Source organism: Carettochelys insculpta, chromosome 4 (genome assembly GCF_033958435.1).
Source record: "Carettochelys insculpta isolate YL-2023 chromosome 4, ASM3395843v1, whole genome shotgun sequence".
Lineage (NCBI taxonomy): Eukaryota > Metazoa > Chordata > Testudines > Carettochelyidae > Carettochelys > Carettochelys insculpta.
The window spans coordinates 83,557,545-83,583,792 of NC_134140.1; the positions used below are offsets into that span (position 1 = coordinate 83,557,545).

Consider the following 26,248-nt stretch of genomic DNA (forward strand, 5'->3'; position numbering starts at 1 on the left):
GTAATGTGGTGGGAAACCAAAAATTCTTTTTTCCTAGACATTTTTTATCTTCTTTCTTCTAACTTTGAGGGTCCCTGCATTATTTCTAGGGATTGGCATATTTTCAGGGATTGAAAGGGGAATGAGTAACATGTAATGTGGGAAGATGACATCAAGACCAGTGAGCATACCCAGAATGCTACGAGGATGAAGGAACTGTGGGGTAGCTTCCCACAATGCACTACTGCAACAGTTGTTGTTGGCCAATTTGAGTGTGACAGGAATTACATGGCTTGGTGAGGAGCATGTGGGAAGTGAGGATGGTCAAATTTGAACTTACATATTCCAAAATTAGAAAATGCATTTTAATAAATTTGAATTTATCTTGTGGCGTAGACACAGTCTAAGAGTGACCCTCTCCGTTGCTATGTACAGTAATAGTCATAAAAGATGGTCAGGAATTACCTGATTACAACAGTCTTGGTATAGTCTTTGGTATTCAAATACAACAGCTCATATGTTTGATCAAGCTATTAGTGTTGCATTATCTGCTTTTCAAATAGGCTGAGGTTTGCAATTTGCTGCTACCAAGAGAAATATCAGTTGTCCACAGTTCTCATTTCTGGTCTGCATTCAGGAATATTGGCCATGTTGACTTATTTGGGAGATATTCTGAAAGTCAGTCAGGATGAAATCAGGTGCTGTCAACTGCTCTGAACAGGTCTTGGTCCCCCCTGGCCCCCTTCCTGCTGAGATCCTAACCATACAAGTTTTACTTGGCTTTCTACTGGATTTTTGTCTCTGGGTTGGGAGGAGAATCTTTTGTTGGAGGCTGAAGCATCTCATGTTGGTGGCCTGAACTGTGGATTCCTGGCGTGCTTGAGGGAGAAGGATCTTCTGAATTCCAGAGGCTGTTATTGGAAAAGAAATATCTTTGACCAGACAACCATACTTCTATGAATTTGAAAAGACTTCTTATCTCAGCAGTGCAGAAAGAAGCTCCTTTATCGGTTTTAAGTAGGTTGTCTATTGCATGTGGAAGAGTTAAAAAGGCATGTTTTACTGGGCTTGTTCAGTTCCACTCTCCAGTGTAGATCACAGTAAACTTCCCGCATTCTGTAGCATGTTTGATTACAGAGAAGTTGCTATTCCAGTCTTGGGGGAATTCTGCAATATTACTATGCCTTCAAATGCAACAATGGCAGAATTCCCCTCTACGACTACTACGTATACCATTAACATAGCTTGGGATAATTGCTTTGCTATAGCTGTGGCAAAGTGTATGGACATCCCCACTGCGTTGGATTTGACTGTGCTATAGATAGTACAGAGTGATACACTGATTAGAAGTATCTTGAAGGTTGTTTTCCTTTTTTTCCCCCAGAAATGTACTCTGCCATAGGAATGGGACCTTGTTCTTATAAACTCTGTAGGAGCTCTTGTCTGTTCTTGTATTATACCTTTGTGAAGAGAGCATTCCTCATAGCTGTAACTGTGGCTATGGAGAGTTGATGAGGCATAGGCCATATGGCTAATATTCCATTAAAGAATTCATAAAGAAAATGCGGTTCTATCCCTTTCGTCATCCTGTTTTCCAGTCTAAAATCCTCTCTAATTTCTGTCTTTCAGGCCTCTAGCCGACCTCTTTCCCCAAGCATCTTTCAACTGCTTTTGCCTTGTCAGATGTTCAGCCATTTGTAACTATTTAAATGTATTCAACTAAATCCAAAAGCATCCCCCTTATGATGTTGTAGTGCTGTGTTAGTCATAAAATTTTGCATAGCTGCTACTTGACTCTGTCAGTACTCTTAAAGCAATTTTATCCATCAGTGAGGTAAGGTCAGCATCAAAACTTGAATATGCCTAAAGTTAATATTGATAGGCACTTTTCTAAACTTGCATTGTCTGGTTTTTTTGTTTTACTTTTACAAACTTTCGTTGACATTTTTCCATTAAGCTCTCAGTCCAGAAATTTTAAAATTGTAAATTTCAGCAATTGGTGTTTAGGATGAATGAATATTTTTCAGATTTTAAGACTGCCTAGGGTCTAAAATTTTTTTTAAAGGTCAATGTAACAATAACATATAAAGTCGATTGTTAGTAATCCTGTGCTAGCGTACTGGAGGGATAATTTTCATACAGCTGCATCCATTAGAGTGGAAACTGACCTGACCTCAGTTAGTTCAGGATATAATACTAGGGTGAAATCCAAACCACAAATCACTATAGAATCTTGAGATTCTTTAAGACCAGCTGCTAGCAAAGCAAAGTAAAGAATGTACTTAGTGAGAAGTGAACAAGCAGACGAGAGAGGATGGATGAGCTACCAGCTGAGAATAGATTTCAGAAAGTGATTTTCCACTGATGCTGGCCAAAAAGGTGTTACAGTGAAGAAAATGAATGTGTACCACTCTTGAGGTCTGGTAATACTTCCCTTCAGGTCCTGTCATACGAAACTGTTTTGAAGCGGTTAATGTTAAGACTTTAAGTCTGACAAACACTGACATGATGTTAATAAAAACTGGATGACCAGAGTCTGTAATGAAAAACAAGGAGGATGTGTAATGCCTGGGCAAGGTGGGGAGGATGGATGTAGGAAGAAGGGTACTGGAAAGAGGAAAAAAAATGATACCGGGACCACCCTACACCCCATTTCCCATTCCCTTACTCTGGAAATCAGGGCACGTTGGGTGGAAGAGTGGTAGAAAACCATACCTGCTTATCAATGTCTCGCCCACTGTTTTCTTTGAATTCTACCCAGTTTTTATAGTTTCTTCAAGTCCTTCCTTTATTTGCATTTCTTCTTTCTACTATTTCTTCTTCACATCATTCATTTTACCCTGTTTCATGCCCTCATCCTTGATCACATACTCTCATTTATTCATTTCTTTTTACTGATACCGGTGAAGCCACTTCTCACCCTCCCCTTGCTCTGGAAAAATAACTGTAGAAGCTGAAGGACAGAGAGGACAGACATGCAGATGAGGAAGGAGAGCGTAACTCAAGTTTTTGAGTAACTCAAGTACAAAAAGCATTAAAATATTGTTGAATTCACAGTGGCTGAGGATACCTACAACGAATTTGCCATTTTCCTTGTAGTTCTGGATTACTACCAATCTCATTTCTCACCAGATTAACCGGGTTTCACCTGCCTAGAACATTGCAGAATAATCACACTTCTTAAGATCAAGTAGCATATTTTCCTGAGATTGCAATTTTAAATCTCCATTGTACTTCAATACGGTGACAAAGGTGTTTTGACTTGCAGTGCAGAGATTTGAACATGATAATCATAGGACCTCAACATAATATTGGGGACGGACGGACGGACGGACGGACACACACACACACACACACACACACACACACACACACACACACAATGGTGTTTGCTTCATACAGTTTTATTCTACTGTGCCAAATAACTTCAGAAGTAAATATTTTTGTTTGGAAAAACTGAGTCTGCTTTTAAAAAAATGATTAAATTGCATCATAGCATTCTGGTTGTGCTGCAGTGACTTCCAGAACAAACTTGTAGAGATCCCACTGCAAGAAGCAATGTATGTACAGGTGTCTTTCCAACAGCGAATCCTGCAGAATTCCACCTCTGATCTCTAAGTCCAGATGCATTATTTCTCCCTTTTGCATGACCGTAACAAAGATTTGGAGGTGGGGCGGAATGGGAAATACTGTCACTAGTTATATTTTTGCAGCACCATTGTCAAAACAGGGTGTATGCTTATTCTTTCTAAAGCATGAACAGAAACATTCATGCATTTTTCAATAACAGGGAAAAAATTATGTGCTCACTGTTACCTCTCTCAAACGTCATAGCCCTGGAACTGGAATTTTGTTTATTCTTTTGAAGTGTTAAAAGTGATAAAATGTGAATTGCACAGCTATGGGTGTGTTGGCTCTGCAATGCTTTTAGGAATAAAAAGCAGTAAAATGTAATTTTTGCCATTAGTTTAAGCAGAAGAATTCACACAGTGGCAGATAAGGTGTGTAAAAAGCTACTTTTCAGTCATTTTTTTTGTGGGGGGTACAATGATATTCAAAAGCAAGAGAAGCTAAGAAAAATTGAAATGTATTTTAACCTCCTTAATCCAGGTGTCTGTGTTCTGGGAATACCCATGGTTCAGACCCCCACATGGCTGGAGTGCCATAATGCTAATGATAAAAATAAGTTTAAATACAGTGCAGCAAAATAAAAAGTATACTTGTAACTTGTGAACATGAGAAATGGAAGAGCCACTGTACTGTACAATTAGTGGCGTCTCTGCTTAATTACCTACATATAATAATTAACAGTTTATGTATAGTGCATTAAGGATTTATCTTGTTATACATGTACAGTACTCTCTAATGGTTTATACGTACAAAAGCTTTAGTTAGACTTTGTTTACCTTTCATATATGGCGAAATCTTATGGTCTGGAAAATTCCATACACCATGATAGTCTATTTCTGAAGGCTGCTGGTTTAAAGAGGTTCAAACACAAGGTGACTTTCGCAGCTGGGATATATGCATGGGGAATCACACTGCAGCTCAGTTGGGAAGATGAAACTATGTACCTTTGAAACGGCTGCACTGTTTCATTTCTTTGCTCAGGGTATTAACTCTTTATCCATGACTTAGGGGGATTCAAAGCAACCATTGTATCCTCTTTGCCCCCTTAGAATCTTGTCTCTGGCATTTCGTTATCTTTAGAGCTGTTCTTCCAGGATTTCTCTGCTCTCTTCGTATGAGGCTATGCCCCCAGCTGGATAACCTGGTGCCTCCAGTTGTGTTTCTCTCAGACCATCCACATCATAGGAATGGATAACTCTTTCCCAGATCTTTGCCTGATCCAGTGTTTCTCCTGTCTTCTCTACTGGCCCCAGGAAATTAAAAATGCACTAGGATGGTAAGGTAGGCAGAGTTCTCTCCCCCAACCCCATCTGAGCTGAAAAGTAAGATGAAGAAGCTGAGGTATGAGGAAAAGCTGCTCCAATTTCTTAAGTTGTAGAGAGAACTCAACAGCAGGAGGAGACAAGAGGAGGTAGCCAGTGTCAGATGAGCAGGGATACATCAACCTATATATATACTTTTCTTCCTTGGCTGTTGGAAAGACCAAGATATTTGTCCTTCCTTTTCCTATTCATTCTGATGGTCGTAGGGCTGAGGAAAGTATCTTTTAATTTCTCCAATTTATGTAATCAAAGCCCCACCCCAGTAGCATTAAATGTATTGAACCATATGAGGAACACTTACGACACCATTGCTTTGCGCACTTAGGGTATGTCTGCACAGCAAAATTATTTTGGAATAATGGCTGCTCTGAATGTGTACACAGCAAAACCACCATTCTGAAATAATTTTGAAATAGCATATGGCTTATTTCAGATTCTTTAAACCTCATTCCATGATGAATACTGCCTAGTCCAAAACAAATATTTCAGAAGAGCAGCTGTATAGACAGAGAAAAGGGGCTATTTCTAGAATAGCTTATTCTGAAATAACACTGCTATGTGGACATAGAACACAGGTTGCAAATGCCTATCTTTTATGTGCTTCCAGGAGCTCTAATCTGAAATAGGCTCTATTGTGCGTGGACACATTATTTCAGAATAAATTTTGCTTATTTTGGGGCTTTCCTTTAGTGTGGATGCATTATTCTGGAATACCTGAAATAACTCCATGGTGTAGATGTGATGTACCCTTAGATTGGTCTGGCCAAATGTGTAGAAATAGGTATGAGAGTTTTGAGTGTTCAGAATGTGATAGTGAGTTCTATAGCTTATATAGAATGAGAATGTGAATAAGTAGTATTTGCCCTCAGAGGCACCATTTGTTTTACAAATGTGATATTGTATTGATGTTTTGTTTATTTTAAACCAAAAATGTCACAATATATTGTTCATACATTTTGGCAAAAGTCACCTATATTCACTGCATATGGTGCGTATTTGAATCAATGTTCAATAACTTGCATTTTACATCAGTGTGTGGCCAATTTTAACTTGATAAATTCTTTACCAATTTAAAAATAGAATCTGTGTGAATATATTAAATGAGTATATGAACTTACTTAAATAATTGGGCAATAATTCAACACACGAGCTTTGCTGCCATTCATAAACTGTTAAAGCGCTGGTCTTAAACTTTATGAAGCCCTCAGAAATGCTATACTGAATTACAGCTTTATTTGATGTATAAACTGGAACCGCTATGTGCCTTAGCTTTTAGTTTGTCTGAGGATGTTTTATAATCCTTAAAATATTACTCATCACTTAATGGAATACTTCTATTTAATAGATCTTTATAGAAGAAGAAGAAGAATGTATTTTATAATTACTTTACATTTTATGTGTTAATTACATTTGGAGCGTATATATGTGTGTGTGTGTGTGTGTGTGTGTGTATTGTTAAGAATATATAACAACATAGGAATGACCATACTGAGTCAGAAAAGCTAGCCTGGTATCCTGTCTTCCAAAAGTTGCCAAGGCCAGGTGCCCCAGAGTGAATGCACAGAACACATAACTATCAAGTGATCCCTCCCGTTACCAATTTCCAGCTTCTGCCAAGCAAAGGCTGGGGGCACTATCCCTTTCCATAGTGGCTAGTAACCACTGGTGGACTGATCCTCTGTGATCTTAACTTTTTTGAACTCCATTATAACCTTGCCCTTTACAACATCCTCAGGCAAGAGGTTCTACTGGTTGTGTTATATGGAAAAAATACTTCCTTTTATTAAAACAAAAAGCAGTCAAGTAGCACTTTAAAGACTAGCAAAATGGTTTATTAGGTATAATTTATTTATTTTTATAAATTTTTATAATTATTATTTATTAGGTGTAATTATAATAAATAATTGTTTTGCTAGTCTTTAAAGTGACTTGACTGCTTTTTGTTTTGATAGTGTATAGACTAGCACGGCTTCCTCTTTGTTCCTTTTATTAGTTTTAAACCTGGTGCCTATTAATTTAATTTGATGACCTCCGGAATTCATTTCATCCCTTATTCATTGTTGTACTTTTATGAACCTTTACCAGTTCCAATGTATCCCTTTCAAGATGGGATGACCATCTCTGCACACAGTATTCAAGATGAGGTTGCACCATCCACTTATATTGGGGAAACATGATGTTTTCTGTCTATCCCTTTCTTAACATTTTCTAAAAAAAATTTTGACTGCCACTGCACATTGAGTAAATGTTGAGAACTACCCACAATGACTCCAAGATCTCTTCCTTAACTAATAACAGCTAATTTATACCAATTTTTATATGTATGTTAGGGGTTACATTATCCAATGTGCATTTATCAACCTTAAATTTCATCTGCCATTTTGTTGCCCACCCAGCCAATTTTGAGCGCTTTTTGTGTCTCCTCACAGTCTGCTTGGGACTTAATTATATTGAGTAATTTTGTATCATCTGCTCATTTTGCCACCTCACTGTTTATCCTTTTTTTCAGGATCATTTATGAATATGTTGAACAGGACTGGTTCCAGTACAGATCTCTGGGGAACTTCACTATTTATTTCTTTCTCTATGGTGAAAACTGCCCTTTTATTCCTACCCTTTGTTTTCTGTCTTTTAACCAGTTACTGATATCTGTGACAGAACCTTACCTCTTCTCCCATGACCACTTATTTTGCTTGAGTCTTTGGAGAGAGACCTTGTCAGAGGCTTTCTACAAATCTAAGTACAGTATGTACAATGGAGTCCCCTTGTCCACATGCTCGTTAACCCCCTCAAAGAATTATAGTAGGTTGCCAAGGTATGATTTTCTTTACAAAAACTATTGACTTTCCCCTAACAAATTATGTTCCTATATCTGTCTGACAGTTTTGTTCTTACTAGTTTCAACCAGTTTTCCTGTCACTGACATCAGGCTTCCCAGCCTGTAATTGCTAGAATCAGGTCTGAAGCCTGGTTTAAGAAATTGACGTCATAGTAGCTGTTTTCAAGTCATTTCATACAGAAACTGATTCAAATCATATGTTCTAGACTGTGGTTAGTAGTCCTGTGTTTTCAGTTTGAGTTCCTTCATAACTCTTGGGTAAATACGATCTGATTGCAGTCATTTATTAGTATTTCGTTGATCAGTTTGTTCCAAAGCTGCCTCAAATGACACTTCAGTCTGAGACAGTTCCTCAGGTTTGTCACCTAAAATGAATAGCTCAGATTTGGCAATCTTCCTCACATTTTCAGCCATGAAGACAGAGATGTAAAGAATTCAATTAGTTTGTCTGCAACAGCCTTATCCTTGAGTGCTCCTTTAACATTTGGTTTTCCAGTGGTCCCACTGGTTGCTTAGCAGGGTTCCTGCTTCTGCTGTACTTAAACATTTTTTACTATTACTGTTAGTCTTTGAATAGCAGTTCTTTTTTGGCCTTCCTAATTATATTTTTGTATTCCTTTTGCCAGAGTGTTTCTTTCTATTTTCCTCAATAGGGGTTAACTTCCACTTTTTATGGGATTCCTTCCCCTCCCACCCCCACTGCTTTTAATTTTGTTGGTTAGCCACAGTGGCAATTTTTGGTTCTCTTATTATGTTTTTTTAATTTAGGGTATATGTTTAAGTTGAGCCTCTTAAGTTTTTTTTTTTTTTTTTTTTTTTTTAAAGCTTCCAAACAGCTTGCAGGGATATCATTTTTGGCATTGCATCCTGTAATTTCTGTTTATCTAACTTCCTCATATTTGCTGTATGGCAGCCTCCCTTAGAACTCCATCAAGCAGCAGGGCAGCAATAAGTGTGACGGCCTCAGTTTCTTTCCTTCATAGTTCCCAATAACTCTACATAACTTGATGATAATTCTTGCTGGGGCAGGTTGCTACAAAAATATGGTGCAAATAATCATAGATGCATAGTGTACTAGAAGTGCAGGGGACTTTGAAAGCTCATTGGTCCAGTCTCCTGTACTCATGGCAGGGCAAAATATCAAGCTCACTCCTGACAGATATTTATCTAACCTGCTCTTAAAAATCTCCAAAAATGGACATTTCACAACCACTCTAGGCCTGCAGTGTCCAATATACTTCCTATTCACTACATGTGGTGAATGGGAAACTGTGGTGTGGTGGTGAAATGGACCAGGTTCTGTCAACTCCACGCATGCACCCCACCACTCGGTGGGCAAACAGATGGTGGCAGCGGCAGAGGCGGTTTTTCTCCTGTGGCTGTGGGCCACTGTGTGGCTCTAGACATCTCCTGCTCATGTGCACGGAATGGCTGTGGTGGTTAATCGGGGTGCTGTTTTGTTTTGTGAGCTCTTTTGCAGTGAGAATTCATCTGTTATCAGGCTCTACAATTTACATGGTATAGATGCCCTCTCTTAAACTCAGGTTGGATCAGATGATGAGTCACTGGTGCACTATTCCCTTTGTTGATGGACGGGTGTGATTTTATGATATTTGCATTAATTACCATTCATATTAATTACCATTCCTAATATTTGCTTTGTCATGTAGTATGAATATGTGAATATGAGGGGTTTTTCTTACATTATATGCATATATTTTTCAAGACAAATTTTCACCTTGCTTTGTGAATGGAGTGTTTTTTGGTACTTAAGTTAACTTTTTGAAACACATTTTCAGTAGGCTGCCAGAGAACTGCAGATCAGTTGTTTACAAAGTACTTTTGTTTTAAAAGAGTTTTATTAAAATAACATTGGTATTTTGAAACAAAGTTCACATTTTGTATCTAAATAACCATTTCAGATACTAGTTTTTGGAATTTATAATCACTGGCTAATCTTTAGATACGTTATGCCCACAGATTGCTGAGCCAAACGATGAAAGATCATTTAGTGAGAGTGGCAAATGAAGCAGAATTTATCCTGAGCAGACAGAGAGCAGAGGATATTCACAGACATGCTGAATTTGAGGTAAGAAGTAAAATATATTGTGTGCCAGCAAATGCGAAGGCAATTCAGTCTTGCAACATTCTAGGGAGGCACCGTGTGTCCTCAGCTCTGGCTGACTTCAGTGGAAGTACAGAGTGCTCAGAAACCTCTTAAAGCGTTCATCTTGTAAAATCTACAAATAATACTGGTTTTTGGGAGGAGGAAGGTAGGTACTTTCATCACTTCCATCAAGTAAAGAATCCTGTAGTGTTATCTATAAGGGAAGCTTTGTAGCATCAAAACTTTTAATAAAGGATCATAAATCTTATTTAAAAATTCCTTAGCAGTCTGAATTATATCAGCAGATTATACAGTAAATGCTTTTGTCTTGGGCAACCCCAGTATCAGGATGTTGCTGGAAATTCAGATATTCTGCATAATAGAGAGGTATACCTACCAATGCCTAACACTAAAGGAAAACAAGATTACATATTAAGAAACAAAAACGTGTGCAGAGTACTTTATTTACCATCTGTGGTATTGTACACTGTAAATTTATATTGTATTTTTGCTGTATTTATTTGTATTTCATTATACTGGACTTATGGAAAAAGGAACTAAAATTTAATTATGGTTAAAATGCCAGTTGTTTGAGAATTCTGGATGCTAGAATGCTGGTTAAGACAGAGTTTACTGTATCACAAATCTAACTATGTGGGTTTGCTTATTTAACTGATCTGGGATAGGTTTTAATCAATTTTGCTTTTTCATGTGACTGTCTACATTTTTTTTTGTTACTTTTTTTGCCAATCCAGGAGACTTTTAAAAATAAATGTAATCGTATATATTCATAGAACTGTAACAAAAATGCAAATCTTGCTTGTAATACCTGTTTGAGCATACCTGCAGTTTTGGAGCTTGTCTACTTCAAAAAAAAAAAAAAGGTTTGTTCTACTTAAAGGGAACTTAGCCTTTCTTCTGCCATATTACTTGTGGTTTTGTTAAAATGAAACATTAAGGCTATGTCTACACTAGCCAAAAACTTCAAAATTGCCATGCAAATGGACATTTCAAAGTTTACTAATGAAGCGCTGAAATACATATTCAGCGCTTCATTAGCATGTGGGTGGCCGCGGCACTTCGAAATTGACGCAGCTTGCCGCTGCGCGGCTCATCCAGACAGGGCTCCTTTTCGAAAGGACCCCGGCTACTTCAAAGTCCCCTTATTCCCATCTGCTCATAGGAATAAGGGGATTTTGAAGTAGCTGGGGTCCTTTCGAAAAGGAGCCCTGTCTGGACGAGCCGCATCAATTTCGAAGTGCCGCAGCTGCCCACATGCTAATGAGGCGCTGAATATGTATTTCAGTGCTTCATTAGTAAACTTTGAAATGGCCATTTGCATGGCCATTTAGAAGTTTTTGGCTAGTGTAGACACGGCCTAAGTGTATAAAGGCATACTTTTGTTTAATGCATTTCTAAGCTGTTTGTCTCTTGAGACTTTGTTTGAAAAAATAATCTCAAAGATGAAAGCATATTTATTTTAAACCATACTGATGTCTAAAGGTCATCTATATTGGCCCTGGGATTCAAGCTGTGCGTTGTTTCGTAACATATCTGCACTTGATTTAGACCGAGATACCGCTGCCTACAAACAGACGATGGAAGATGTCTATCATTTTGGATCATTTTGGTGTGGTGCAGTAGTAGGCTTTTTTTTTATTTTTTAATATCAAGGCAGATCCAGGCAGTCCTGTGGAGATGGAAACTGCATCTTTTTAGTAGAAACTGATAATCTTTGGAGGTGGACATTCTTGACATCTTGTGCTCTGGATTTATGCAGAAGCTCCGCTCATGTTTTTTTCCTCCAAGTGCAAACCGTAAGAGAACAGTGAAGGAGTGGGGAAAGCCAAGTGAAAAGTATTGAGCCTTGTCATGCAAATATAGATGAATACACTGATTCAGTGGGAACATCTCCATTAACGTGTTTTTTATTACAAAATATCTTTTCTCCATGGTGTCTGTGAGGAATGTGTGATGAGCAAGAGCCTAATTTTTAGTATAGCTTTGTGTATTGCTTATGCTTATTGCTAGGACAGAAGTTGTCTATGTTGTTGATGTTGCTACTGTGCTATCTCAGTATGGCTAAGAGGTTTAACTCATATCTTGAACTTAAGCAGGAATTATGTTAAGGCAGTTCTGTTTTGCTTATTGAGGTTAATTTTGTTGCTGTGCATCTAATGAAAGGTGATAGAAAAATCTAAGTGTACAGTATAATTTTTGCTTATACATAAAAGCAATACAGCTATTAGAATTTCTGGGATTCCATAAAAGTTGACACAAATTTAACATCAAATGTAAATGAAATCAATGGCAAAATCTATCCGCTTTTTAGGTTTTCTGTGAAAAGAAATAACGGTCTCCATACAAATACACCCCTCTTAAAACATCCATCAAAATTCAGAAATCCAGGAATAGCTTGTCATATTTGTGTCATGGATTTATCGTTAGACTTTTTATTTGTGGAGTGGATTGTACTATTGGTCTAACAGACCAGGAAAATGAGCAGATACGTATAATAAAATCTACCAAAAATGGAAGTGTTGTGGCAAAGTAGGTTAGTCCAACAGCATTTTCCTTGAAGAAAGATAGACTCAAGCCTGGTTTTAATAACAAGTGACTTTTTTTTTTGTTTTAGTAAGATTCCGCTCTAGTCACTTATCACCAAACTCCCACAGAATTTTATGTGAATTGGCAGTCTTTGTTCAGAAAAGTCTTAGGACTGGAATAAGGCAACTGTTTGTGGTCAAGACTGAGATGTAGCAACAAATCTAAATGGGAAAGAATGTGTAACTCGATGATCTGCCAAAGTCCCTTCCAGTTCTGTGAGATTTGTGTGTGTGTGTAATGGAGCAGAATTCACAAAATGACGTAAACTTTGAAAGGATTTGCTGTTTTTTGTTTTAGATTGGTAAACAACATCAGACGTGTTGCTACTTTGATTCTTAGTGCTTCTGACTACTCTTTGAAATAACTCAAATTTAGTTATCAATAGGTCACTAAAAACAGCTTTTAAAGTCTCCTGCGATGTTCCTAACATTGTTAACTCCTAAATCTTTGTCATCCAAATGCCAGAAAACACATGCACGTTGCCATGTGCTCTAGAAGTGCTCATATTTAGGCTGCTTTGGAAACAAGATACGATTCCAATAAAATTCTTTTCAAAAATAGGTTTCATTGTTTTAAAAAAATGAAGGTTTTGAGTTAAAGTGAAAGCCAAAATATCTCTCTTGTTATTTAAAACTTTGTGGTCTGATTGCAGGGGTGCTGTTGAGGTTGGAAGGGCCTGTACTCCCCTCCCCTTGATGTTTGTTTGAACCTTTGAATTTCATACTTGAGGTCTGCTTAAAACACATGCTCAACCCCAGACACCACTCTCAAGTGCAACAAAGCTTGGCTGCTCCCAGCTTTGCCATTTTTTTTTAATTTAAAGAAACATTTTTATTAACACAATACTAATCTCTTCCATTCTCAAGTAATTACAGACATGTAGGTAGTCCGTGGTGTCCAATGATGACATCTTGAACTTGCACAGGTTCATCGGTTGTGGACTCGCATGTGGCTGAGGAGACCAAGCTTTGAAGGGCATGGGTGTTCACAGTGGGGGCAAGGGAATTGTCCTGGCTCTGTTGGTGCTGCTGCTGCTGTTGCTTTCTTCCTTTCACAAGCATCAGAGGCGTATGCGTCGCTGCTCTTCAAAGTTGTCATACACGTGTTGTACGAGAGCACGCCAGCCTGTTTGGTCTTCTGCAAGCTGCTCGAGCTGATCTGGTTTTAAACCAGTATGAGCTATGTTTGCCTTCAAGTAGTCTTTATATCTCTTGTGAGGCCTACCTTGATTCCTTTTGCTGTGGGAGAGTTCACCATAGAGGGGTTGCTTAGGGATTCTTGACTCCTCCATTCATATGACGTCCCCTGTCCAGCGAAGCTGGGCTTTCAGAATCATGGCTTCAATGCTTGTGGTTCCTGCTGTGTCCAGGACTTCCAGGTTCATAACTCTGTCCTGTCAGCGTATGTGCAGTATTGACTTCAGGCTGTGTGTGGAAGCACTCCAGCAGTTTTATATGTTTTCTGTACAAGGTCTAGGTTTCACAGCCATACAGGAGACTGGTCAGGACTGCAGCCATGTAAACTTTCAGTTAGTGGACTGTCAGATATTGTGCTGATTCAACACTCGTGTTCTCAGACATCCTAGTGCCCGTCTGGCTTGTCAGAGTCTCTCATTGATTTCTTTGTCAAGGGAGCCATCATTGGCTATCATGCTGCCAAGGTACTTGAACTCTTCTACTGTTTTTAACTCTGTTCCTTCCATAAAGATTGAAGTGGGGAGAACAGCAGATCCTGGTGCAGGTTGAAACAGCACCTCGGTCTTTCCTAGGCTGATGGTCAAACCAAAGAGGCAAGTAGTATCAGCAAACTTGGTGACGATGAGCTGGAGATCAGATTCCTTGTGTGCCATACGTTCACAGTCATCAGCAAAAAGGACTTCAAGGAAGTGCCTCTCAAGCATCTAGGTTATAGCATTCAGAGGACGAAGGTCGAAAAGTGACCCATCAAGTCTGTGTTTTATGTAGACTCCATGGGCCAGGTCCCTAACTGTATGGCTGAGGATGCATGTGAAAAAGAGGTGAAAAACATGAGGGCCAGCAAGCACCCTTGCTTCACACCATTGGATATCTCAAATGGATCTGAGGACTTGCTATTTGAAAGAACAAAGCCAATCATGTCGTCATGGAACAGGCATATGAGGTTAATGAATCTTCTCGGTCAGCCAGGTTTTGACTGGATAATCCACAGGGCTTCTCTGTTGATGGTGTCAGATGCCTTGGTCAGGTCTGTGAAGACACCATAAAGATCCAAGTTCTGCTCTATGCACTTTTCCTGGACCTGAAGAACAGCAAAGATCATGTCAATGGTGCTGTGGCCTGGGCAAAAACCACACTGTGCCTCTGGTAGGTTCTCCTCTGAGCTGCTGGTGATCAGACGGCCGAGGATGACTCGAGCCAAGATCTTCCCAGCAGTACGGAGAAGGGAGATGCCCCGGTAATTTCCACAGTGAGCTTTGTTGCCCTTGTTCTTGAAGAGTGAGATGATTGTGGCATCCTTAAAGTCTTTGGGCATGTCTTCTTCTTCCCAGATGCTGATCAAGATGTGGTGACAGGCTTCAAGTGACACTGGTCCTGCTGCTTTGAAAATTTCAGCAGGGATACCGTCCATCCCAGGGGCTTTGCCAGAGCTGGTCTGATTGCCTTTTTGACCTCATCCATTGTAGGGGGCAGGTCAAGTCTGTCTATTGTGGGTTTCTGAGGGATCTGGTCTAGGGTCACAGGGTCGTAAATGGACGGTCTGTTGAGAAGGTTGCTGAAGTGCTCTCTCCACCAATTGTTGATGCTGTTCTTCTCTCTCAGAAGAATCATGCCATCTGAAGACAGGAGAGGTGTAGTACTTGGCTTTGAAGGTTCATATATAGCTTTGATAGCACTGAAGAACATCTTAGAGTTCTTCTTTGAGTGGTCCCCGTGGGTGCTCCACAGTAGGTGTTGGGCTCGCCCGGTGCTGCAGATCGGAATTCTTCTAGCAATTTCCACTGGATCGCGCATGCGTCGATGCACGCCGCTCCCTTGCGCGCCCTTAGTCATGTGCGCGATCCAGTCCCCGCCAGTTCCTTCTCAACCGCCAGTGGCTGCAGACGGAATCTGCTCTGGCTCTAAAGCCTGAGACAGATAAGACAGTTGTTTTTACTTGTGAGCTCATTGTTTTTACTATTACACACACAAAAAAAAGTGGGGGGAAAAGAAGACATACAAAATAGGAGGACGGAAGAGGAGCGGACAAAGAAGTCTGGTTAAGCCGTCCGCTACCCTGAAGGCCGTGAATGTTGTTTGGGTTGTAGAACGCACTGATTAGCGGCTAAGTACCCTATTAACAGTAAAGACTCACCACAATGTCTTCCTTGGGTTTTAAGAAGTGTGAGTCATGCTGTGAGGCTATGCTGGCCTCTGATGGGCATAGTAAGTGCATTCGCTGCCTGGGGGAGTCCCATGTTACCCAGAAGTGTTCGCACTGCAGTAAGCTTACAGCCAGGGCCAGGAAGGACAGAGAGATGAGGCTCAAAATGATCTTGTTTGATAAGGCCCTTCAGCCTGAGTCACTGGAGAAGCCTCACACAGAAGGGCCCTCTGGGTCACATAAAAGGAAGGCGGCTTCTTTGACCCCCTCTGTGCAAAAGAAGAGGAAACTCTCCCCGGCTTGATCCTTGCTGGCGGTTTCTGCGAGCAGGACGAGTGGAACGCAGAGCCCTGAGCCGCGGGCTGATGAAAGCGGCAGCGCGGTTGTGCATGTGGCCGGGGCCGGGCCTCCGGCTATTCAGCAGTCGTCGGCACTGAGGGTGCCACGGGCGCCAGCGCAGCAAGCGCCAGAATCGGCTGCTCTGCCTCACGCGGAACTGGCTCTCATGGCGCAGGGGCACCCAGCACGGGGCCCGGTGGTGCTGGAGGAAGCTACCTGTGCGGCACTGCTTACGACGGTACCGAGTGCGGCACCGACAGCGGGGCCGAGATCCCTGGCATGGGAGGGAGTGGCACCCACCCTGGAGGGGCGGGGGAAAGCTAGAGCCAAAACCCGGCACCTCAGTCCATCTCCAGGCAGGGCTGCGATGCTGTTATCACCCAGCTCTCCCCCCCCCCCCCCCCCCCCGAGATACACACGCCGCGTCGCAGGGTGGCAACTCCACCGGCCTATTTCGGACCTCTCTCTCCGTTCCTCCAGCCACCTTCACCCTTTTTGGGCATGGATCCCTATGAGTACTATCACATACCAGCTTCACTATTATCAGGGTCGTCACAGAGATCCTGTTCTCCCAGACATCGTGGGTACACACTCCGATCACAGTCCAGGTCTCCATCACCGGGCCCTTGTCCATGTTGTTATGGCCATCCTCATCATACTGAACACCGACATCAGGGGTCTAGATCCAGGGGCAGATCTCCGCCCACTCCTCACCAATAACCCCGTGTACACTCTCGCTCTGGGAGAGGAACGCAGCTGTCCCGGGGGAATTCGGTCCAGAGTCCCGAGACTTTTCTTCACAGCCCACAAGGGAGTACGCATACCAGCGAACTCGGGAGCCAGAGGACTTGGGGGAGGTTTATCCTAGCAGCTCCTCCTCATCCTCCCCAGATGAGGCAATTGTCCCCGGGGGTTTCTCCCCTCCAGATGACCTTAAACAATTCCAAGAGATGTTCAAAAGAGTAGCATACACACAGAACATTCAAATAGCAGAGGTGCAGGAGAAGCATCATAAACTCCTGAAAAATTTGAGACCCCCGGCTTCATCTAAAATTGCTATTCCACTGGACGAAGCCATTATGGAGTCAGCCACTAACATGTGTCAGACTCCAGCCTCTATTCTGCCTACAAATAAAAGGGCAGATAAGAAATACTTCGTCCCAGCCAAGGGCGTGGAATTCCTGTTTAGCCATCCACAGCCCAATTCTTTGTTGGTTGAATTGTCCCAGCAGAGGTCGAAGACACCTGAGTACAAATCAGGGGGGTCAGATAAAGATGCTAAGAAATTAGAGCTGTTCGGCAGGAAGGTCTACTCCTCCTCTACCTTATTACTGAGAATGGCGAACTACGTGGCACATTTATCAAACCATAACTTTGACAGCTACTCTAGACTTACCTGTCTCATGGATTCCCTCCCGGAGGAGAAGAAGCCGGTGTTAAAGGCTTTCGTCCAGGAGGGCTACGCGGCCTCGCAAATGGGAGTTCAGATTGCCCTGGACGTGGCGGACACAGTGGCACGCTCAACAGCCACGGCAGCGGTAATGCGCAGGGAGTCCTGGCTCCAGACGTCTGGTATCCCCAGAGATCTACAGGGAAAGATCGTGGATCTTCCCTTTGACAAGCAAAAGCTGTTTGCAGAATCAACGGACTTGGTCCTCCACTCTAGCAAAGATTCGAGGGCCACACTTAAGACCTTGGGTATCTACACTCCTCCATACAAGAAAAAGAAATTCTATCCTCAGCAAAGGCGATATGCTTACCAACCACAACGCGCACAATATCAGTGAGGCTATGACCAAGGGCGCCAGCAACAGTACAGGGCCCCCAGGCGACATTCTCAACAAAGTTGCACAACCTCGGGACAAGCCCAGAGGCAGCAAGTTTGACAGGTATGTCGAGGACTGCACTATCAACACCATCACTCAATGCCACTCTCACCTCATGTTGCATCATCGCCTCAAACCGTTCCACTCCCAATGGCAAAATATCACAACAGACAAATGGGTGCTGGAAATTATAGCCACGGGTTACACGATCCCCTTCCAGTCACTACCACCGACGAAACCTCCCATCCGGCCTCTTCTCAGGGACCCTTCTCACGAGGCGAGGCTGAAGCAGGAGGTAGATCACCTCATGTTCATAGGGGCGGTGGAAAGAGTACCGGAACAATTCCAAGGGAAAGGTTTTTACTCATGATACTTCCTAACAGAGAAAAAAACAGGAGGCTGGAGGCCGATTTTGGACCTTTGGGGCCTCAACAGATACTTGCGCAAGCAGCGCTTCCGGATGATTACAGTTGCCTTCATACTTACGGCACTGGACGACAGAGACTGGTTTGCAGCCCTCGACTTACGAGATGCTTACTTTCATATAACAATCCACCCGGCACACAGACGCTTCCTCCGCTTCACGGTCGGCGGGGAGCATTTCCAATACAGGGTTCTTCCGTTCGGCCTATCTTCGGCACCCAGAGTCAAACCCTGGCAGTGGTATCAGCTTACCTGCACAGGCAGGGCGTGTTTATTTTTCCATACCTGGACGACTGCCTACTGAAAGGGGCCTGAAAGGCAGAGGTCCTACGCATGATACGCGTTACCGCGAACACGTTTACTTCGCTGGGCCTAGTTATCAACCTTGCAAAGTCAAAGACCGAACCCACGCAAGATATAGGGTTCATAGGGGCGCACATAAACTCTATCGCATTGAGAGTATACCTGCCCGACGCCCGCTTCCGCACCATCAAATCCTTGGTGCAAGTCATGATGTACAGCCCTGCGGTGCCGCTCCTAACATGCCTGCAACTGTTGGGACACATGGCGGCCACCACGTTTGTGGTACAGAATGCCTGGTTACATATGCGAAGCCTGCAGCATTGGTTGGCGAGCGTTTACAGAGCGGCAGCCCATACCGTTCACAGGGTAGTATCTCCCCCGATGGAGGTACGGAAGTCGCTCGCTTGGTGGGTAGATCCCAAGAACCTGCTAGTGGGAGTGCCCTTCCACCAACCACAAATTTCCATTTTTCTCACAACCCACGCCTCCCACATAGGATGGGAAGCGCACATTGGCAGCAAGGTGACGCAAGGGCTATGGTCCCCTGCGGAACAGACACTGCACATAAACATACTGGAGCTCAGAGCAGTGTTCAATGCGTGCAGACATTTTTGGAAATACCTGCACGGCAAGTAGTCGGGATCAATACCGACAATACCTCCACCATGTTCTACATCAATCGACAAGAGGGGCAAGGTCCCATGTGCTATGTGCAGAAGCAGTCCAATTGTGGAACTGGTGCATTGCCAACAACATAACGTTGAAAGCCTCGTATTTGCTGGGTGCCCACAACGTGAAGGCAGATCAACTGAGCAGGCGCTTTGCACTCACGCACAAATGGCAGATCCGCTACGACGCATATTTTGCACCTGGGGGTTTCCCCAAGTCGATTTGTTTGCCACCCAGCGCAACAAGAAATGCCCTCAGTACTGCTCCAGAGCAGGAATAGGGCGGGGGTCCGGGGGATGCCTTCATGATCTCATGGAAGGTCCCTCTACTCTATGCGTTTCCCCCCACAACACTTACCCACAAGGTTCTGCAGAAAGCCAGAAGAGAGAGAGCTCGCATGATCCTCATAGTTCCAACTTGGGACCGACAACAATGGTTTCCCCTGCTTCTGCGCATGACGGATCGTCCACCATTCCCCCTACCAGTAGCGCCGGACTTACTCACACAGGCTCAGGGGTCCATAGTGCACCCGCACCCTCAGGGACTCCGCCTACAAGCATGGTGAATCCGTGGCTCAGCGCCTTAGAGAGCACGTGTACGGGGGGAGTAAGACAAGTCTTAGAGTGTAGCCGAAGGACCTCCACCAGGAGGACTTACGAACAGAAACGGACACGCTTTACCGCCTGGTGCTCTGCCAAACAGTTAACTCCTCTGGAAGTCCCTATAACTGTAATTCTAGAATACCTGCTGGACCTCAAACGAGACGGGCTCTCTCTATCCTTGCTAAAAGTCCACCTCGCAGCTATATCAGTTTTTTGGCACAAAGAGGAAGGGCCCACTGTATTCGCCCATCCTATCATCACAAGGTTCTTGAAGGGGCTGGTAAACCTGTACCCTCCTCGAAAATCGCTACCACTGTCGTGGAGTTTGGACTTGGTACTCCACACGCTATCGGGACCACCCTTCGAACAGTTAGCCGCGGTACCCCTCCGACTACTTACCGTGAAAACGACCTTCCTTCTTGTGATTACGTCAGCCCGCAGGGTGAGCGAGCTCACAGCAGTGATGGCAACGCCGCCCTGCACAGTATTCTCAAAGGAGGCGGTGATGTTACGGGTACACCCAGCCTTCGTTCCAAAAGTTTCCTCGGAGTTCCACGTTAAGGAACCAATAGTATTACCCTCGTTTTACCTGATGCTTCACAGCTCCAGCAAGGAGGCGCGCCTACACCTCCTAGATGTGAGGAGGGCGTTGGCCTTTTACATAGACAGAACTAAGCCCTTCCGGAAAACAGACAGGCTTCTGGTGTCTCTCGCTCCCAGGTCGAAAGAGGAAGGCCTCTCTTCCCAGAGAATTTCAAATCACATTGTGTCCTGTATAAAACTGTGCTACGAGCTTCGAAAGACCCCTTTGCTAGCCCCGCCCAGGGCTCACTCCACCAGAGCGGTGGCGGCATCAACAGCTTTCTTCAAGGGAATCACATTGAAAGACATTTGCAGAGTGGCGACTTGGTCATCCTACGACACCTTCACCACGCATTATGCCCTGCATCGGGTGTTCAATGAGGATACCCGTCTGTCGACAGCAGTCCTCTCAAGGGCAAGCTGCACATGAATCGAGTACCCACCTCCTTACTTGGGGTTACTGCTGGGTAGTCGCTTACTGTGGAGCACCCACGGGGACCATTCGAAGAAGAAAGAGAAGTTACTCACTTGTAGTAACGATGGTTCTTCAAGATGTGTCTCCGTGGGTGCTCCACTACCCGCCCATCCTCCCCGCTTCGGATCTCTGTCTGGTGTTTTTCAGGAGCATCTGGGACAGTTGGTCAAGGAACTGGCGTGCACCGGATCGCGCACATGACAGAGGGCGCACAAGGGAGCGGCCCACATCGGCATATGCACGATCCAGTGGAAACTGCTAGAAGAATTCCGATCTGCGGCGCCGGGCGAGCCCAACACCTACTGTGGAGCACTCACGGGGACACATCTTGAAGAACCATCGTTACTACAAGTGAGTAACTTCTCTTTTTTGGTGTCAGCATAGTATTGGACTTCATCAGCTTTACTCTGCCACCACTCATCTTGCATTTTGTGAAGTGCCATTTGTGCCTTGCTCTGAAGGTGTTTGAAATGATCACGTTTGGGGATTGAGGACTGACCTTTTTGCCATAGCAGAAATGCATTCTGTTTTTCCTTTAAGATCTTCACCATGGCCTTGTCATTTTCAGTCCTCGTGTTGACTTGGCTGATTCCATCATCAGGGTTTTGAGCTGGTCCCACTTTTGTGTTGGGTCTCAAGTCAGAGGTCCATGGGACATCAGCACTTCATCAAGGCAGGCTGTTAATTTCTCACGATGGCAAGTATGTTGCAGCTTCCCGATTTTGTGAAAGAGGATCTGACAACCTTGAGCTTCTTGCGGTGTAGTGGTGTGTTGTGCAGCATAAGGACAGATCTGACGCATCTGTGATCAGTCCAGCACTCAGCTTCACACATGGCCGTGATGATCTTAACATCTTGAATGTCCTGCCTGCCACTGATCACATAGTCAGTCAGGTGCCACTGTTTTGATCTCGGTGGCATCCATGCGGCCTTGTATTAATTGGCTTCCCTGAAGAGAGTGTTGGTAATCGTCAGGTCATTTTCTACACGAGTTGAACAGAAGGCAGCCATTGGCGTTCATGTTACCAACACCATGATGCCCCAACACCCCTTTCCAGGTCCTACAGTCCTTGCCGACCCTGGTGTTGAAGTCAACCAACAGGAGACGCTTGTCCACTAGGAGGAGTTGCTTTCACAAGATGGTCAAGGTCCACATAGAAACTTTCTTTTGCTTTGTCGCTGCTAGTCAGTGTGGGGGCATAAGTGCTGATGACTGTAACATGGTGAGAGGTATCGAGGGGGAAGCAAAGCTTGATCAGATGCTCACTGATGCAAGTTGGTAGGTCAGGAAGCTGGTGCAGAAGTGATGTCTTGATGGCAAGTCCCACTCCATGGATTCTGTCTTCATTTTCTGTCCTGCCTTTCCAGAAGAGGGTGTAACTTCCTTTTCGTTTGCAGATGGATCCTTCCTCTGCCAGTCTGGTCTCGCTCAGGGTGCCTATTTCAATGTTATAAGGTGCCAGTTCTCTTGCTATGGGGGCCGTTCTTCTCTCAGTCCTCATAGCATTCTCCTGGTCCAAGAGGGTGCGAAAGTTCCATGCTGCAAATATCATTTTTCTTTTTACTGTTTTCCACCGCAGTGAGGGTAAAACTGCCAGCTGTGGTATGCTGGCCGTTTTGGTTGGGACAAGCAATTTTTGGGACGCATTTTCTAGTCCCCTCCCTCATTTTGAAGGTGAGCAGTGCTGTTTCTAAAATGGCCTGCTCAGTTGCCTTGGATGTTGCCGAACTCCTCTGTCGTCCCAGGGTCAGAGTCAAGCGACCAAAGTTCACAGGCTGCCTCCGTGCAGGTTTGGAGGTATGACTCCCAGTAGTCTCTTCCACCTGTTGCTTTGTCCTTCCACCATTGCTGCAGGACTTTGAGGTAGACAAAAGTGATGAGAATGTGCAAAGAACCTGTGTGGGAGAATGTTTAAAATGGAAAAACCATTGCAGAGGGGTGGTTCCACTCTGTCAACCTCAGAAGCCTGGTTCCAGTGTATGAAAAGTTGTCGCAGCTGGGACTTTCTAGGCTGCAGAGGATGGCCGTGCCATCTTTTGGTGCCTTGTCATGCCCTTCACTCTCCCCAGAGCATTGCAGAACTGCCTTCCTGGTCATTGGAGCTTGCTGTTGATGTCATCTTTCCAATCCGTCGGGGCCGATTTTGCATGCTGGGATAGGCAATTCCCTATCTCACTGCAGGTTTCAGACCTGCCGGCTACCCTCACCTGGTTTAGCCCGCCTGTTGAAGCTGTTTATCAGGATGTGGCCTCTGCATGCTACAGCTTCTTGGAGCCACAGGTGAGAGCTGGGTGCCAGGTGGGGACCAAAGGTGCACGAACTGCCCCCAAAGAGACATGACACGTCCCCACACCAGAGGTGCTACCCCTCCCTGGACACCCCATGCACCATTGGCCATCACCATTGATCAATTAGGAGATTCTTCAACTAAAGGTTCCCATGGTTTCCACTGAGCCATTTTTCTTGCCAGAAATAGCTCACTTTGCAGCGTGCATCATCACTTCTTCTATCTGGCCACTTTTCATTTTGTCTTCTAGTTTTTTCGTAGAGTTCTTTATTTACCATGTTAAACTCTTCATTTAGAATATGTTCAGTGTATTTCCTATACGCTGCGTCTTTGGGGATGATTAGGAAGAATTTTTCTATACAGTGTCTTTTGGTTCTCATGAGGCTGTTCCACTACAGCTTGTCCTGTGAGGCCAGTGGTCTTTTTCAGCGCCCTGGCCATGGCTGCATTCTGTAGTCTGGGCTGGGCTGAGGAGCGAACAACAATGCACAGGTTTGGCTTGGAGTTTGTTTATAAATAGAGGGAGACAGGATGATTAAGAAAACAAAAGGCTTGGCATTTAAGTAATTGGAGCATTGTTCAATGATCATGAAAACATTGCCAGATACTCCACATAGAAGTCTCAGAGGGGTAGCCTTGTATGCTTACAAAACAAAGCAAGGAGGCCTGTAGCACCTGAAAGACTAACAGAGTTATTTATTCGGCAATGAGCTTTCATACGTAAGACCCACTTCTTGAGGTCATAATCTGAACATGCATCTGACTGAGTGGGTCTTTGCCCATGAAAGCTTATGTTCTGATAAATCTGTTTGGCTATAATAAACCACAGGACTTCTCGATATAAGCTGAACTACTACTCTTTAAGATTGCTTTGTTCCACTTAAAAGGTATGTTGGATACCCCCACCACCTGCCAGTCATGCTTGGGACCTATCTCCTTCTGTACTGGGGAGTTTTCGGACCAGGGGAGGTCAACTCCAGTCCCTTTTGCTCATGCCCACTGCCCCACCTGATGGTACACTCATGGCTGGCACCCACTCCCAACCATGGAGGCCCTCTGGTCCAGTAAAATCTTTGCTCCTGCTGGACCATGAAAGTTGCTGGACAAGCGTGTCCCGGATTTGAGAGGTTCAATGTGTAGAAGATAAATTAATAAGTTTCAGTCAACACAGATTTGTCAAGAACAAATTGTGGGAAACCAGCCTCTAACAGCTTTCTTTGATAGGGCAATAAACTTGGATACTTTCTGATAAACTACGAAAATAAAAACTAAACAGATACTAAAATGTGGTTGCAAAACTGTTTCCAGAGAGGAGTTAACAATGCTTCACAGTCAAACTGAAAGGGCAAGTTGAGTGGGATCCCATGGGGACCAATACTGTGTCTGGTTCTGATTGATATTGTCATCAAGATGGATACTGACAGGGTGTATGTCTTTATAGTTTGTAGAGGATACAAAGTGGGGAGGGGTTGCAAGTGCTTTGGTGGAGAAGATTAAAATTCAAAATGACCTGGATAAACTAGGTGAACGGTTTGAAATAAATTGATTAAATTCCCTGAGGACGAATGCTTAGTACAATAAGGGAAGTAACCGCCTATGAAGGTGTAAAGTGGAAAGGCTCAAAGTGGATCACAAATTGAAGGTGAGTGGGCAGTGTAGCACCGCAAGAAAAGCAAATGCTGTTCTGGGATGTATTCGAAGGATTGTTGTAAGCAAGATATGAGAAGTAATTCTCCTGACCTACTCCATGATGATTAGACCTCAACTAGAGTATATGTTCATTTCTGGGCACCAGATTTCCAGAAAGATGGGACAAACTGGAGGAAGTCCAGAGAAGAGCAGCAAAAATTGTTAAAGGGCCAGGTAACATATGAGGGAAGATGCAGGGGGGAGGAAATAAATTAGTTTGGAGAAGTCTGAGAGGGCACTTGATAGGTTTTCAATTTCTGAAAAGATTGTTACAAACAGGAGGGAAAAATTTTTTTTTCCTAGCTCCTCTTGTTGGGACAAGAGGCAATGGGCTTAAATTGCAGCAAGCGGCAGGGTAGGGTTTAGGTTAGACATAAGGAAAATATGGCTAATTGTTAGGGTGGGTAAGCACTGGGATAAATTGCTTAGGAGGTTTTATCTGGGACAGGGAGATATCATCGCCCTACTTTTTGCTCACATGATCTTGCTGGTAACCTGCGCCATACATGGAATGGCAAAAAGTAGTGTTCTGATAATTACTGTTTCTTTGATTAACTGCAAATTTCATGTTTGAATATTGTATCTCTTATAAATCATGGTTGGCAGCTAACTTCTCTGTCCGATTTGTCTTCCGTAATTAAATGTAGTATTTCTGGTTGCTTTAAAATCTGTTGCTCTTTTCTGTTCAGTTATGTTTCCTCATGTTTAAAACACAGACTGCCTCTCAGTTTTAATTCTTCCTCAGTACCAATTTATAGGACATGGCTTAGCTGTAATAAACTGTGACTGTTTTACTTTATGGTTTGTGCTGAAATATGAACTGTAATGTTAATGTGAAGAGTATTTTGACTGAAGTAATGCAAAGCTAGACTGTTTGGCTATCTTTTGGTAATTTTGTTGTGGCTTTTTTGTTCCTTTTTTGGCAGAAAATTAAACTAATAGTTCTGATGATTAGCAACCTTAAGTGTGTACCACCTTTTTTGCTATTCATATAGCCAAACATGAGAGAGAATAAAGGATGGGTTGTTTTTTTTTTTTTTACAAGAAGAGAAATCAGCCAAAAGAATTGGGAGCCAAGCAGAGTAACCTTAATTGAGTATATAGGAGCCCTGGAAGGATTTCTATGAATCTTTTTCACTTCTTTCAAGTTTTCATTTTTTGTGTCTTTGTAATAGCTGTGTCTGGCAGGTATTTGTGGTAATTGGTGTACACAAAATACACCTTTTTTG

The 26,248-nt window shown here is 43.3% G+C and overlaps 1 protein-coding gene and 1 pseudogene across 8 annotated transcripts in view; one reads left to right on the forward strand and one right to left on the reverse strand.

Moving 5' to 3' along the window:
• Positions 1-26,248, forward strand: part of LRBA (LPS responsive beige-like anchor protein) — a 657,226-nt gene that overhangs the window by 208,753 nt on the left and 422,225 nt on the right. For all 8 annotated transcript variants that reach the window (XM_074993191.1, XM_074993193.1, XM_074993194.1 and 5 more), the window contains exon 36: positions 9,751-9,859. In XM_074993191.1, coding sequence (XP_074849292.1) covers positions 9,751-9,859 — 109 coding nt within the window. The remainder of the gene's footprint in view (positions 1-9,750; positions 9,860-26,248) is intronic.
• On the reverse strand, positions 23,405-23,771 carry LOC142012220 (NADH dehydrogenase [ubiquinone] 1 alpha subcomplex subunit 5 pseudogene; annotated as a pseudogene).